The sequence below is a fragment of the Gobio gobio genome (assembly GCF_949357685.1).
Source record: "Gobio gobio genome assembly, chromosome: 19".
Taxonomy (NCBI): domain Eukaryota; kingdom Metazoa; phylum Chordata; class Actinopteri; order Cypriniformes; family Gobionidae; genus Gobio; species Gobio gobio.
The window spans coordinates 41,247,059-41,263,721 of NC_137112.1; the positions used below are offsets into that span (position 1 = coordinate 41,247,059).

The following is a 16,663-nucleotide window of genomic DNA, read 5'->3' on the forward strand; positions in this document are numbered from 1 at the left end:
CAGATTCTCCCATCGATAGGAAATGGACTGTACCAACTCTGGTGAGGGAGAGGTTAATATAAATTGCACCATATTTCCGGCAATTACAATTATGTATATGAATACATTCTTCAAATGTATCTATGGCACAATTTAAATGTCCCACTATCTCATGTATTGAGCGTTTTTACGTATTTCTAGGGTTTTTGAAACCGTTTGTGATTAAAAACTACCCTCTGTTGGACGTTTGAAGCATGCGGCGCACGTCTGGCTGGAAGAAGTTGAGCAGCAGAGAGCGCTTGGAAGGATGCAGGGAAGATGGCGATGAATGTAAAAAACAGAGATGCTTTTTATTCAAGTGCTGACTATTGCAATATCTACAGCTCTCAGCCTGTAAATTATGGAGATTGCAGCCATTATTTCCCTCGGATGACAGGTAGGAAAAGACAATGTTTTCAAAATGGGTTTCAATGCATTGCGTTATAAGTGATGCTCTGCATCACAATTGCTTACTGCAATGGTTTAAAATAGGAGTTTATTAGGGACCGCTCGTTATTTTTAAATAATGGTAAGGTTAAACAGAAGAAAGGTTTTGATGTCAGCCTAACCACTGACAGATTGAGAATGGACATCCCATATCTGCATTGTTAAGGGATCATTGCATATCAAATGATAATGGAACACTGTGTACATGACTAACATATTTAACATCTCACTTCAATTCTTCAGGTGCACCTTTTGTATTCTATGTAACTATTTCTTTTCTATGAGGATGTTATGTGTTTGCATTAGATAAGTAACAAAAACCATGCATGCAAGCTTTTTCAGTATATTCCTTTACACACTGAGTGGACTAATTATTTATTTATTCCTTATATACCGTAGGAACAGAATGGGTGCAGGTTTATTGTCACACTTGGGATACTTAAGTCTGGCTTACATATAAATCCAATGACTGTGCTGATATGGAGGGACATACAAGATCAATGATGATTTTTGGCTTATCGCTGGTCAGCTGTAAACGTCCCAGTAAGAGTCCATAACGTCACTATCTGCAGCCCATGTCTTCACAAAACACAAGGTTACTTCTGTGGATTTTATTTACGAAGACTCCATGGCAGTCGTTTCATGGAACATCTAACTGATCATACAGAGCATAAAAATGCTCCATTTTTATTTATTGCAATGTAATTGCACTCTGTTCTGTGCAAATCATGGTTGAAGTGTGGCTCTTATTTATGGTGAGACACCATACAGTTCTGATCAAATCCATATGCCAAAATAGAAGGATGAAATCTTAAACACTTAAAATGTGTATTAAACACAAAGAGCAACCATGCATTTGTTCTGCTCTCAATAATTGATGCTGTCAAAGAACAATTGTACAGTGCACGAACAGCTTAGAAGTGTTTTGCAGCGGTGTGGTGTAAAACAACCTGCTTGCAGCATCAAGTGATAGTACGACTTTACCTTCTCATGTGCCCTGCATACCTTGCATTATAGATGCCCAACGAGAACAATCCTCCCGAAATCTAAAAATATTTGATCTCAGTCCTGATGAAAGAGCAGATGTTTGTTCCTGGGCTCCAACTAAACTTTGCACTGAAGCTAAATAAACAGTGGACTTAATCTGGATGGAGAAAGCAGGTATGTGTCCATGACCTTGAGTAGGGACTGTAGGTTCTACTTAGACCTATTTCTGGGCTTGTATTCTCTGATGACCAAGAGATATCAGGTTTGTTTTCAGGTCAAAAGGAGAAGAATGTGAAATAGTAGGGTATGTTCATTTTTGAAACATAGCAAATGATCGAATTTAAAGGGATAGTTCACCCAAAAATTAAAATTTTGTCATCATTTACTCACCAAAATCATGTTGTTCCAAACCTGTATAGGTTTATTTCTTCTGTTGAACACTAAAGATGCTGATAACCAGATCAGAAGGTTGATGGTAGTCATTGACGTCCATTGTATTTTTTTTTCCTACTATGGAAGTCAATGTTTACCAACATTCTTTAAAATATATTATTTTGTGTTCAACAGAAGAAAGAAACTCATACAGGTTTGGAACAACTTGAGGGTGAGTAAGTGATGACAATTTTTTGGTGAACTTTTAACTTTAAAGGGGAAGTGTGCAAAAGCTGTGCAGAAATGGGTTAGTCTTTCATAAGCAGACTTTTGACTATCAGTGTAGCAAGTTGCAAGCTTTGCAACTTATTTTTGCCTGGAACTGTGTCTTTGACCGGAAAATCTGCATGACCAACATAAAAACAGCCAATCACAGTTAAAGTCGGCATGCAACGGAAATTATGGTCATATTTTCTTCCCTAATTAACGTGAAATGGCTTTTCAAATGAGAAAAAAATATAGGACATGACATGATTTTGTCAATTGGGAATTGATTGGATCATTGTTGCTAATTGCTGCGCAATGTTCCATCAAAATGTAGGAATTGTCCATTTTAATTTCAATGTGCCATTTAGGGACAGGTTTATCTGAAGTACTTTATAGCATAAAAGTACACTTGGGGGAAAAAAACGTTGTTCTGCTTGTTTGAGCGATCTGACTTTTGACTCGACCAATTGTGATAGTTTGGGGACAGTGTTGGACCAAAGAATTGAGGACATGGGGACATTTACATTAAAAATAAACATTGAAAATGGAAATATAAATGTAACAGCTCCATTTAAGGATATAAACAGTGTGGTATTTAAGAGTTCCAAGAAGTGCCTTTCTAATGAATACACCATCAGGCAACCGGAAACAGAACCATTTGGTGCATTCCTATGTCTATTTTGGTCGGCTGAATCATTGTTGTCATGATCCTGTCAGAACTGATACACTGGAAATATCACACAACCACAAAACAGCTGACTGTCCAACCCCCCACTCGCCCGGCCTCAGTTCTGCCAAAGCGCCAAACACTTGCTGAGTTCAGGAGGCAGGAGTCAGCCCTAATCACATCTACAGCAGGCCATGCAAAGACTCACTCATGCCACAGAAAGTGTGATACACAAGACATGCCACTTATATACATCCACTCTTGTATTAGAATGGATCTGTTGCTGCACTAAAAATGTATGTATGCGGCCTTTACATCGCCGTTGTATGTAGCACAGGAGTCTTATGTTATGTTTCATGATCGGATGTTTGTCCTAAAGGTGTAGTCTCGTTTAGTTCCTGCTCGGTGAAATATCGTGGGCAAATTAATATGAAGTTTCACATGAGTATGAAAAAGTTCCCCATGCAAATTTCCCTCATGTTCAAGTTAGTCACTCAAATTCGCTGGCTGCTTGGTTTGGGTGTGACTGCACCTCAAGGATAAATATATAAAAATATAGAGCTACAAAATTAAAGGCAGGGTAGGTGATTTGTTCCAGAACAATTTTTGTTATGCTGGTTGAAAGTCTCTTCACATCCTGATCGCAATCATATTTATATGTAGGGGAGAGCGTGGCACAACCTAACGCTTTTTGACTTTCTCAGTTTGTGTAAATCCACTTGGGGTTCAGAGTATTTATTGTTTCCCACATTAATTGCACACATGTCTAGTACAATTATGTGGGTTTTGTTTCATTGTATACCTTTTTCTTCATTTACCCCGAAAGAATGGAAGTGAAATGTGACAACGTGCCCCTTAGGTGGAGTACATTGTAACATGTGGTGGGGCACAATGTAACATGACCAAATGACTGCTTAAAATGTTACCTGATATAATCAAAAAAATATCCAAGACAAACTAAAATATTTTGTCAACAAAATACAATTAACTTTTTAAAATAAAATAATGGCATTTTTTAATCATTAAAAATATACTCCTTTTTGAGTTTGACAACAAACACATAGCTAAACACAGCTATACAGCATAGTTCAAAACATAATAATAATCAATAATTTCTGAACATTTACTCTCAGTCATTATTCACCCTTTTCTCATGGTTTCTCATAAGAATGAATAAAAGTATAGAATATAATGGCATATTTCTAATAGGGGCTCATTGTAACGCAGTGTTACAACACACCCCATCTGAGCAACTGGGATTTAAACCGCGGCTCGTGTATTCTGCTGTTAGATCAGCATTAAAGAACTATCTCAACTGTTAAATAACAGATATAAGATTAAAATATTATCGGATTTGTCTTATTTTAAATAAACACAAAAAACAGAGATGAAAACTAAACATAAGACATTTACTTTTGCTATGGTTTAATACATGTTCAGTAATATCTTCCAGAGATTTTTTTAATTTTGGCGCTATTTTTTTCTCTAAATAATGTTGATATGACTAGTAAATACTAGGGCTGTCAAAAGATTAATCGCGATTAATCGCATCCAAAAAGTTTGTGTGTACATAATATATGTGTGTGTACTCTGTTAATTATTATTTATATATAAATACACACACATTCATGTATATATTTAAGAAATATTTGCATGTATATACTGTATATACATTTATATAATCTATAATATATATAAATATAAATGTTTTATATATAAAAATAAAAAAAAATCTTAAATATATACATGCTTGTGTGTGTATTTATATATAAATAATAATTAACAGAGTACACACACATATATTATGTAAACACAAACTTGCGATTAATCGCGATGAATCTTTTGACAGCCCTAGTAAATACTAGCTTTGTCATATTCAATTCTAGTCAGAATATGAGTCTGATACTGCTCCGTTGGGCTGTGATTATGGGGCGTGTTTCAACCGAACCAGGAAAGACCTCAATTGGATAGACCTACAACCAATCAGAGCAACGGAGCGACACATAACATTAGTTGTGAAATGTCAACAGAACTCAACTGCACACAGTGTTGCCAAGTGCCGCGGGTTGTTTTTCCATGTCCGCGGGTTTAAGCGACCCCAATTATGTGATATTTAGACCCAGGAACCCAGGCAACCCAGCTTAAAAAACACATATTTTACCCCCCAAACGCCTTTTTTTCCCGGAGAACACCCCCCCCCCCCCGGAAAGCTATTGGGCTTGTTTTGGCTTGTTCTTGTTTTGAGTTGCAATTGGGCGGGTTTTGTTGTGAAAACTTGGCAACCCTGTGCACGCGTGCTGGAAGAAGTAAGTGTAAATGATGTTTGCCAGTGTTGTAAAAAAGAATTTAAGGATACACAGAGTTTACTTACCAACACAATCATCTTTTCTGAGAGAAATAGTGAAGGTGAATGCATATACGAACAAGTTCTCCGTTTAGGATTAGAACAAATTCAACCCAAGCGCTCTTTGGTGACGTGGATGCTTACGTTACTGTTTATCATCTGTCCATCATCGTCTAAAGCCCACCCTGACGATTTGATTGGTCCGAACAGCTTCTGTTCGGGCATAGTTGCTCCCCAATGGATCGAGTCCAGACCGAACTGCCGACCTCAAATGTTGTGGGCGGGGCTAAGTTCGGCTGGCATCCAGGCTAAGTAAATACACTAAGTTTCGTCATTCTGGCATGTGTGGAAATTGTTAAAACAAGCGTGTTACAACTAACCCCGCGTTAGGTTGTGCCCCGCACTCCCCTATATCTCGTCTGTGGAAGGTGTAGGTCCATAACATTCTCGTCCAATCATTAAATTCGGTCCGAATGCATTGAGACGATGTCCTAACTGCCTGTCAATGTATGTATTTCCATACCTCTGCGCACCCTGCTCGTGCAGACATCGCGTCATCAGCGCGTTTTATGCTATGCAGAGTTAGACAGACGTCAGTCACAGAGCACCGCAACCGAGACAGCAGCCATTACAGTTCCTCCTGAACCAAAACAACGAGCTTATGCTGTGTTTACGTAATAACTACTGTAATTTGTAAGAGATGGGAACCTGTGACGTTGGACATTGAGCGCTTTGTGACTCGAATGTATGCATTTCAATGGCAACACTATCGATGGCGAAATGAATCTGCAGCAATCAGGTGGTACAGGTCTGTGCTCTTTAAGTTGTTTATGTTCATTATTATTGTAATGTTATGTGCTTTGAGACATAGTTTAACACAGTCTCTCGTGACGCTTTTGTTTGCTCTGGCTGTGTGCATTGATGTGTTTTGAAGGAGGCGTGGCTTTGGAGACGCTCTGAAGGGAGGGTGGAATCTTATGCTTTCAAAGCTAGCATGCTATTGCTAGCCTCTCAGAGAATTGCCTACTCTACCTTTAATGTGGACATTATAGCTCTCATATTTTTGGTAAGAATTTGATGGATAAATATTAATATTTAAATATCTGACTTTTTAGTGCAGACTTGGCAAATCTGAGCACAGTTTGAAACACTGAGGTCTCTTTTGAAACTAGAGACATGTAAGAGTACTGGAGTCTCTTTTTTCAGAAGAAACACCTTAGAAGCTGTTCTCTACATTTAATCTCAGTACTGTGTAAGATAACAAACTGAGATATTAGGAGGATCTCTTAAAAGGGTTTTTTGGCATCTTTGGTTCCATGAAGAACCTATAATATTGGAACCTTTCCATTGCACAAAAGGTTATTTCGATTATTAAAGACCACGTGAAATGTAATATTTAATGAGAAAAAATAGAAGGTGTGGCTTGACTTTAGCACACCTCCTCATCATATAGCTCACCGCAGACTGACAGTTGGAGGGCACTGGTTAAGGGTGTCCTGGAACTTCCCTATGCAGATTCACTTTTATTCAAGTTGGCCATGCAAATTCACTGTGCTGACCAACACAAAGCTTTTTGGTTTGAAAGTGGCTTCAGTGTGAACAGTGCCTCATACATCTATGCTATTGACAATGGACCTTTTTCTGCCCACATTTTGCTGAAATTTCACTAATGTTACCACACATTTAGAATAAAATGGTTCTTTTTAGAACGGTTCACTGAAAGGTTCTTTTGGGTTCTATGGCAAAGGAGCCTTTATTTTGAAGAGTGTATGTTCTCATTCTGACACCTACATTTTGTCATTTGGCTTTCCAATTCCAGACCCAGTTCTGAAGCCGCATCTTAGTTTGATGTGTCAGCAGCCACCTCAGCCCTTCCAGGCCATGACCCCGACTCAGAACCTCAGACCTCCACCTGTGATGATGACGCCGGACCCCTTGCAATTTCAACACTGCACTCCTCTAGCCGTAAAGCCGCCCCCTCACCTCCAGATGCCGCCCAACCCACCCATCCCAGCACCTCCTGTCCTCAGTCCAAAGCCCCCTGACGAAGATGGTCAGGCGGTGGGCGCTGACCAGGAAGCCACCCTGGAAGAGCTTTGCAAGCCTTTGTACTGTAAGCTTTGTAACGTCACTCTCAACTCTGCCCAACAGGCTCAGGCACATTATCAGGTAATCTAAAGCTCATGTTGTGGTCCATGAGGTATGAAAATAAGATAAGAGAATAGTAAATTAATTCACATTGTGTTTATCAACAAAGTGGTTTTCGTTTGCACGATGTCGATATCTAAATAATAGCTAGTCGTGATTGTTTTACTGTATGCTTAAAAATAAGGAGTTTTTACTTTCATTTTGGTTTCTTTCAGTGAGATGTTTTTCTTAAGATGATTGGTTTTATAAAGCATGTAATCCATCCTTTGTTTTGTCTACAGGGGAAAAACCACAGTAAGAAGCTGCGCAATTTTTATGCTGGTAGCCAGCAGCCACCTCCCATACGAATACTAGAGGTAGTAGAGCCTGTTTCCCAGCAACCCTCAGCCACTCCACCCACAGATTCTGCAAATGTAACTGCCAGCCAGGTGCTTATGACTCTTAGCTGGTGCATTTCTGTCCGAACAAGTGTGTTTTTTCAGGCTGTCTTGGAATAAGGCTGGACGATATATATTTATTTTTTACAACTTATTTGCAATGATTTTGGTAGCTATGTAAAACTAAGCAACATTTGTGAATGTGCATCAATTTACTAGTCATTTAAATGCCACTAGCACACTTTTGGAGCGCCCGACTGGGCTGGACTAATTTTGAGAGAAGGTTATAGCTGCAGCCTGGAAATCTCCAAATAGGGTGGGTACTCCAAAATGGGGTGTGGCTTCCTCCCATTGACAAACAGATGACACATGATTCAGCACAAATTTCGCCCAACAGCCTAAAGAATTCAATGGTCATGGGGGATTCCCGCTTATATCTCGATGAAGGTGTGGGGACCCGGAGCTTCAAACTCAAGGGTATAAGAGGTCCCCTCGGCCCCATCTAAACGCCACCGGCCCCAAGCTTTGGTACCCCCCTCTCATGACGTTATTGCCATAGATATACATAATAAAGGCTAGATGTCTCGTCCGCGTTGCTGGCCAATGGAGGTCGACGGCCATCTTGTCACAGTCAGCTCGCTCACTCGTAACATTGTGTTTTAATGGTGCATGTACTTTTTAAATAGCCATAACTTGCTCAATTTTCTACCGATTTTCAAACTGTTAGGTTTGTTATTAACGTCAGAGATGTAGTTATGGCACTGCATACTTTTGAATAATTATTCATAATTTGTTCAAGCATCCAGAATTATAGCCACGTTAATAACGTTTGTAAGAAACTAAACCATTTGTATATCCGTCAAGATTTCAGCGAGATAAGAGTATTTGTGTTCGTGCAGATCACTCACCTTACATCAGGTACCACAGAGCCCGCCAGAAAGCTTGCCTGTAACAAGATGGCCGCCGGTGATGACGTTAGAGACTCCGCCATAAGACATCTAGCCTTCATTATGTATATCAATGGTTATCGCCCCCCAAAGATGACGTTCAATCAGATAATGGCTATATCTCAATAATAAATAAATATCTATTTATTTATTAAGGCATATGTATTTAGATTGCATGTTTTGTAACTTTAACATATGCCTAAATTTCATGTCAGATCAATTCCTCTTTCAAAGAGAAATTGTGTTTAATTTACAAACTTTTATTTTGAAATGAAATTCAACATTTGGCGGAAGCGAAAGTGTTTAATGCTGTTTAAAACATTTCCTACTACCCACATCTGAAGTTGTGTTTATGAGTTCATTGCACTTATGACTTGAGATGACATTCATGTCTATTTTTTTTACTATGAAACTAGCATTTATGATGACACGTGAAGCCAGCATGTGTGGAGACCCCACCCCTTTTTTGAGGTACCGCCCACTTTTTGAATTCACACCCGTTTTGGAGTTCTCCAAGACTACAGCTATATCTACTTGAAATTTGGGGCAGAATTACCTGTTTGTCTGTCAAATGGCAGCAAGAGGGAGATTTTCATCACTGACATTATCACCACCAGTTAGTAAATTCGATAATTTCCATGAAATTCAAATTGTCCATTTTAGTGAATTAATTCAATTCATTTGGTCTTCCCATTTGGGTTGGTTAGGTTTTTTAAATATTTTTTTTAAATGTGTGTCCTATGCTCACCAAGGCTGCATTTATTTGATCAAAAATACAGTAAAAACTGTAATACTGTGAAATATTATTACACGGTATACACAGAAATATTATTACACAGTATAGTGTTTTCAATTTTAATATATTTTAAAATGTAATTTATTCCTGTGATGCAAAGCTGAATTTTCAGTATCATTACTCTAGTCTTCATGATCCTTTAGAAATCATTCTAATATGCTGATTTGCTTCTCAAGAAACATTTATGATTATTATCAATGTTGAAAACAGTTGTGCTGCTTAATTGTTTTAATGGAAACTGTGATACTTGGTTTCTTTATGAGTAGATGTTCAAAAGAACGACATTTATCAGACAGAGAGCTTTTGTAACATTAGAAATCTTTACAGTCACTTTTGATCAATTTAATGTGTCCTTGCTGAATAAAATGATTAGGCCTAAAAAAAAAAAGACCTATAGCCTATATAGTATAGTGATATACTATATATAGGCCTACATATAGGAACTATAATCAAAAAGCTAAACATCTAAAAATGATCAAGATATATTTTTAAGCTTTACCGTCCAGCCCTATCTGGGTATATCTTTAAGTGCAGTTTGATCATGCGGTGTCACTCTGCAAGCATCCATTCACTAAGCCCAGTGTGATAGTAATCAGAGACGTCTCTGTGGACGCACACCTTTCGTCGCTCTACTCTTTCTAAAAGCTCTCCTGTCATTGTCCCGTCTGCAGCCACTTTCTAAGGGCGCTAGCAGAGTCATACTGGCCACGGAAAACGACTACTGCAAGCTGTGTGACGCTTCCTTCAGCTCCCCCGCTGTGGCCCAGGCGCACTATCAGGGCAAAAACCACGCCAAAAGACTGCGGCTGGCTGAGGCACAGCAGAACGCCACGTCCTTGTGAGTCTGTCACACCCACACACTCCAAGATAAAAACAACTGTTATACACGGAAAATCCTTCCATATTTGTGGGCGGTGTGAAGCATTTTTTGTATTGAGAGACATCAGTTATACAGTTTGTCCCGCAAGATTCGACTATAGGAGGTGATGTCAGATGAAAAACGGCGGGGTCATGGCCCCTTTTGTTGCTCCCAGGGGTTTATGGGTAGGTGGCATGAAAGTTAAAATATATCTAGGATATACATCTTCATACAGCCATAGGAATATTGATGAAAAGAAAAACCTTGTACAAATCATGTATCAACTAGCTAGTAGGACGTTTTGCATGGAGAAAAGGGTTTTCCTGGTAGCTTTATCTTCAGGCTGTTTTTGCATTGATAAGTGAGGCACTCATTCACTGTGGCCAAAGTTGGGCGGTCCTGATAACAAACCCAGGAAGATACATCCTGCTGCACTCCAAACGTCTGATGCTATCTGAGCAAACATGTCTATGACTAGCTAAGCTAGGGTTGGATCCTATTATTCAAAACAAAACAAATTAGCTTAGTTATTGATAAAAGTAGAAAGTAGCAATACTAGTAGGTCTATATATTCACAGTGATTTTGCCTGGTTTTAAATTATAACTTTTATTCGACTACTAAAATATTTGTATATTATTTTTATTTGAGTGTGTCATTAAGTTCATATTGTTATAAATTATTTATTATTGGATTTAAATGATAACTTTTATTTGACTACTAAAATATTTGTATATTATTTTTGAGTGTGTCTTAAAATGAATAGGCCTATTATTTGAAATTATTTACTAGTATTATTATTTATAATAATAGTATTTTTTGTCATTTCAAACATTTCACAAACTGATCTTGCCTTGTTACTTGTGAATATGAGTGTTTTAATATCGTCTCTGATATTTCAGTTTGATTAATTTCCATGAATCAGCTCAAACTGTCCGTTTGAATGAACTGATTCAAAACTATGATTCAATGATTAATCCGCAACAGTCTTTGTGTAGCATTTTCCATATGTCTTTGTAAACATTTTGTACACAAATATTGTTATAACAATATTGTTATATTGTATTTTTCGCAGAGACTTATCCGACACTCAGAGACGGCCCCGGAAAGAAGGGTACGAGTACAGGTTAATGAAGAACCGCAGGGCTCATATCAACACTGCCATGCCAGGTACTGTCTACACACATTTACATCAACAAATAGTTTAAGAGAGACAGATTTTTGTCATCGTGTGATCTGTCCCGTGGGTTCGGTTTTCTGCTCAGTGGTCCAAGGCCGTGGTGCAAAACCTCCATTTGTGATCACTGCTTTGGCAGCAGAGTGCTTGGCAGCTGCGCGTGCTAGTTTGCCAGCCTGTGCTAATGTAGCGCAATGCGCTAGTCTCGCTAAATGCAGGCCGGATGCCAATGCTTTGGTCTATGTAAGCCGATACTCCACCCCACGTCAGCCTGGGCTCACGAACGTCACCCACACGATGGCAGACCTCAATCACACACATGCCCCCATTGCCCCGCGGTCCTGTCCTCACATACGCACCAAAACACACAGCATAGCATTCAATAGCCACACTACCCAGGTTTAAGCAGTTAGCATTTGCATATGATTTAAGCGTCCTAAATTCTACTTACTTAAATTCAAATTCTACAATTTGCATCCTGTTTACCTCAAAATGCAAATTCAGGAAGTGAATTGGAATTTATAAAGCATTCTCATTTCAATTCTGATTGGCACAAAGCTGGGTTTGCATGTATTTAATGGTAATGTTAACATAGTATATGTTTTCTATTTTTTTGCCATTTTTTTAAATGTAATTTATTCCTGTGATGCAAAGCTGAAATTTCAGCATTATTACTCCAGTCTTCAGTGTCACATGATCCTTCAGAAATCATTCTAATATGCTGATTTGGTGCAATCCGTTAACTGTCACCCCCCCCCCCCCCCTTTTTTTTTGAAAATATACATTAGAAATGCACTATCCAAACTTAAATGGTTGCAATTCAAGAATGCTTTGGAATATAGACATAAGTTTGGTCTCATTTTAAAGAAGACAGTCAGCAGATTATTGCTCAAGTGAAATCACTTCAAATGAAAGTATGAAAAAGTTATAAAAGTTTAAATTTACTCTAAATCAAATGTACTATACTAAATATTTTATTTAAAATATATATGTTACAAAATTATTTGTACTCTAAAATTACTATCAAATCAAAGCCATATGTCTAACGAATTTGTGTTCCAAATTTGAAGTTGATATCACAAAAATTGAATTGTAAAATTGTTTTTGTTTAGGAGCTGTACCACAAATAGTCACCGGGTGTTTTTATGCATTCTCCTGTAACAAATGTATATATTTTTGTCCAAATATCACAAAACAGTTGGCATATATAGAACCGTGACACTCAGACTTTTCTGACAATATGTGTTTTGTCAAGATTAGAAAAGGTTTTTATTATAAAGTAGTTCAAATAAATGTTGTCATATGAAACATGACGACGCCCACTAGGGGAGGAGCCTGCTAGAAGAATTTAGGGTACCATTTCCATGGTAATGCAAGGTCCGATTTCAAAACGGTTTTCACAGGATGAATATTGAGTTCGTAGGCTTTCGAATGATATATAGTTTGTCAACATTAGATCAGGATAAATATAGGATATAATTGTTTTAAACATGCAGTGACAAATAGGCCCACCGGTGGGCCAGTGACAGATAACAGGTTAAGAAACATTTCTTATTATTATCAATGCTGAAAACAATTGTGCTGCTTTTTGTGGAAACATTGTTTAGGATTCTTTGATTAATATACAGTTCAAAAAACAGCATTTATTTGAAAAATAAATCTTTTGTAACAGCCTTTACTGTCACTTTTGATCAATTTAGTGCATTTCATCTGAATAAAAGTATTATTTAAAAAAAAAACATTGCTTGTTTTTTGAAAGGCAGTATAAACGTGAACATTCGCACATAATCCCTGAAGGCATTTATTTGACGCTTCATTTATTCACATGAACTGACACATTTTCTCTGCTGCTTCAGGCCCTTACTACAACCCACGGCCGAGGCAGCGTATCCCACGAGACCTTGCGATGTGCGTCACACCCAGCGGGCAGTTCTACTGCTCAATGTGTAACTCGGGTGCCAGCGAGGAAGCCGAGTTTCGTCTTCACCTGGAGAGCAAGCAGCACAAAAGCCGAGTGTCCGAGCAACGCTACCGTAGTGAGATGGAAAATCTGGGATACACTTAAGAGGATCCAATTAGTGATTCCCAGATCCTGAGGAAATAATCGTGCAATTCTGCAAAGTAGCCACTGCTGTTTTAAAATAGGATATGACATTTTTAAAATACGTTTTTGTTATTCTAGAAGCAATTTATGAGCTTAAATTCGCACACTGCAGAGCAAAAGTTGCTTTTGTGCCAGACTGAGAGGACCATTAATGGTGGCATTAAACGTTTGAGGAAGCTTTATTTAATAAGTAATATCTAAAGTTTGAAATGCCACAGATCAACTGGTAAATAATTATTATTTCTAATTAGCATGAAAGTAGTAAATTCTTATGAGCAGTGTTGTGGATTAGATACTTTCAATGTAGACTTATGTACATGTCTATCATTTTTTTTTAATAATTTATTTACTTATAATTACTAAAATGATTTAGTTTTCTCAGCTATTTTTTGATGCCTCAATAAGGGACAAGTCTAACAGCAATCAGTTTCCTAAACAAACAGAAGTGGCAAACCTACTCACCCTGAGCCGTAGATTCACTGTGTTTCTTCAGGAGCTACAGAACGCACACGTTCAGTTTAGAGACTGCATTACCGGGAGAATCCACACCGCGGGTCTCCGGCGTGCCTGCTGAATGTACTATGAAAGCGATGACAATAGATCTACCCCCGTCTGGCTTTGCACATGTTAACTAGATGTAGTGGGAGATTTTCAATCGGATGAACATCATTTGGTCTGTTTTGGGGTGTACACCTGATGTTGTTAACTAGCTTGCTTCCGTGTGAAATTATTTGGGTGATTGTTGTTTATTTTCATCTTGGATTATCCCCAAGGAATCTCTCCCTACACTAAAGGGAGAAATGGAAAACATGGCTATTTTTAATAAGGTCTGTGCCCCTACCTCACAACCCTCTGACTTGGTAGTTTTCAAGTTGGCCTACCAAAGCTTATCCGAAAGAAATAACCAATGAACCCCTTAGCTTTATATCAGTATGAATTAAAACCTATATGATTTTGCCACCAATATTGAGTGAGGAAAACATGATAGGAGCTCTTAAAGTCACCATGAAACAGAAGTAGCGATAGTCTTTTCTTCTCTAGTGTGATGTATATCCGAAAAAAATCAGGGGTGGAGCGTGACTTTTTTGATTGGATGCACTGTAAACCCTAACGCTCAAAATAATGAATTGGTTTGAGTTAAATTAAACAAATTAGTTCAATCAAATGAACTTTTATGAGTTTTTAGAACTTTCTTTTTCTTTTGAGTTCACAAAACTGACACATTTTAAGTAACCTGAATTATTGCACTGTTTTGAGTTTTATGAACTTGATTCTTTTAATTTACACTAACTTAAATTTAACTAAAACTGGGCTGGGGTTTCTATTTCCCAGCATGCTTTGCCATGACACTCAAAATGGAGAGTAAATGCTCAAATTAAGCGTTTTATAATGTTTTTGGTGCAAGATTAATGTTAATTGAAATATTTAGTAGTGTTTAGTACTAGTTATACTAGTTTAGAAGAGCTTCATTATGTTGTTGTTGTTGTTGTTTTTTGTAGGGATACCATCATGGTGACGAGTGGAGCATGAGCTTAGTTTGAGAACAGATATACACTCACCTAAAGGATTATTAGGAACACCATACTAATACTGTGTTTGACCCCCTTTCGCCTTCAGAACTGCCTTAATTCTACGTGGCATTGATTCAACAAGGTGCTGAAAGCATTCTTTAGAAATGTTGGCCCATATTGATAGGATAGCATCTTGCAGTTGATGGAGATTTGTGGGATGCACATCCAGGGCATGAAGCTCCCGTTCCACCACATCCCAAAGATGCTCTATTGGGTTGAGATCTGGTGACTGTGGGGGCCATTTTAGTACAGTGAACTCATTGTCATGTTCAAGAAACCAATTTGAAATGATTCGAGCTTTGTGACATGGTGCATTATCCTGCTGGAAGTAGCCATCAGAGGACGGGTACATAGTGTTCATAAAGGGATGGACATGGTCAGAAACAATGCTCAGGTAGGCCGTGGCATTTAAACGATGCCCAATTGGCACTAAGGGCCCTAAGGTGTGCCAAGAAAAAATCCCCCACACCATTACACCACCACCACCAGCCTGCACAGTGGTAACAAGGCATGATGGATCCATGTTCTCATTCTGTTTACGCCAAATTCTGACTCTACCATCTGAATGTCTCAACAGAAATCGAGACTCATCAGACCAGGCAACATTTTTCCGGTCTTCAACTGTCCAATTTTGGTGAGCTTGTGCAAATTGTAGCCTCTTTTTCCTATTTGCAGTGGAGATGAGTGGTACCCGGTGGGGTCTTCTGCTGTTGTAGCCCATCCGCCTCAAGGTTGTGCGTGTTGTGGCTTCACAAATGCTTTGCTACATACCTCGGTTGTAACGAGTGGTTATTTCAGTCACAGTTGCTCTTCTATCAGCTCTTCTATCTATTATGCTCTTCTATCAGCTTGAATCAGTCGGCCCATTCTCCTCTGACCTCTAGCATCAACAAGGCATTTTCGCCCACAGGACTGCCGCATACTGGATGTTTTCCCTTTTCACACCATTCTTTGTAAACCCTAGAAATGGTTGTGCGTGAAAATCCCAGTAACTGAGCAGATTGTGAAATACTCAGACCGGCTCGTCTGGCACCAACAACCATGCCACGCTCAAAATTGCTTAAATCACCTTTCTTTCCCATTCTGACATTCAGTTTGGAGTTCAGGAGATTGTCTTGACCAGGACCACACCCCTAAATGCATTGAAGCAACTGCCATGTGATTGGTTGATTAGATAATTGCATTAATGAGAAATTGAACAGGTGTTCCTAATATTCCTTTAGGTGAGTGTACAGTATGTTAAATGTTTTTTTATTGCTGTACTCATTCAACAAGTGTTATGCTAATGCTATCAAAGTTAAGCTAGTTAAAGCTAGACTAGTTTCCACTACTAAAAATATTTAAGTTGAGATTACATGATCATTTTAAGTTAAATGTATGAATTTACAAAATAAAAATCTGCAAGTACTCCTTACTTAAACTTTAAATTTTGTAACTGATTACCTCACATTTTTTTGAGTTTTGCCAACTTATTCGGGTTTACAGTGTGGTTTGCCATTAGTCGATTTTGTGTGAGTGACAGGTCGCCCCGCCCTCGAGTCAGTAAACATGTCATCAGAGAAGAAAAGAGATGTGGCTGCAAGG

General features: G+C 38.4%; 2 protein-coding genes across 2 annotated transcripts in view; one reads left to right on the forward strand and one right to left on the reverse strand.

Annotated features, from left to right (window-relative positions):
- mapkapk3 (MAPK activated protein kinase 3) overlaps positions 1–16,663 on the reverse strand; it is a 206,374-nt gene that overhangs the window by 123,889 nt on the left and 65,822 nt on the right. The gene's annotated exons all lie outside the window — the stretch shown is intronic.
- zmat3 (zinc finger, matrin-type 3) lies at positions 286–13,469 on the forward strand (the record flags this gene model as incomplete). The annotated part of the gene is made up of 6 exons (XM_079844223.1): positions 286–415; positions 6,922–7,271; positions 7,532–7,678; positions 10,042–10,208; positions 11,303–11,397; positions 13,261–13,469. Exons 1-6 carry the CDS (start codon positions 298–300, stop codon positions 13,467–13,469), a joined length of 1,086 nt encoding a protein of 361 aa, XP_079700349.1. The 5' UTR covers positions 286–297.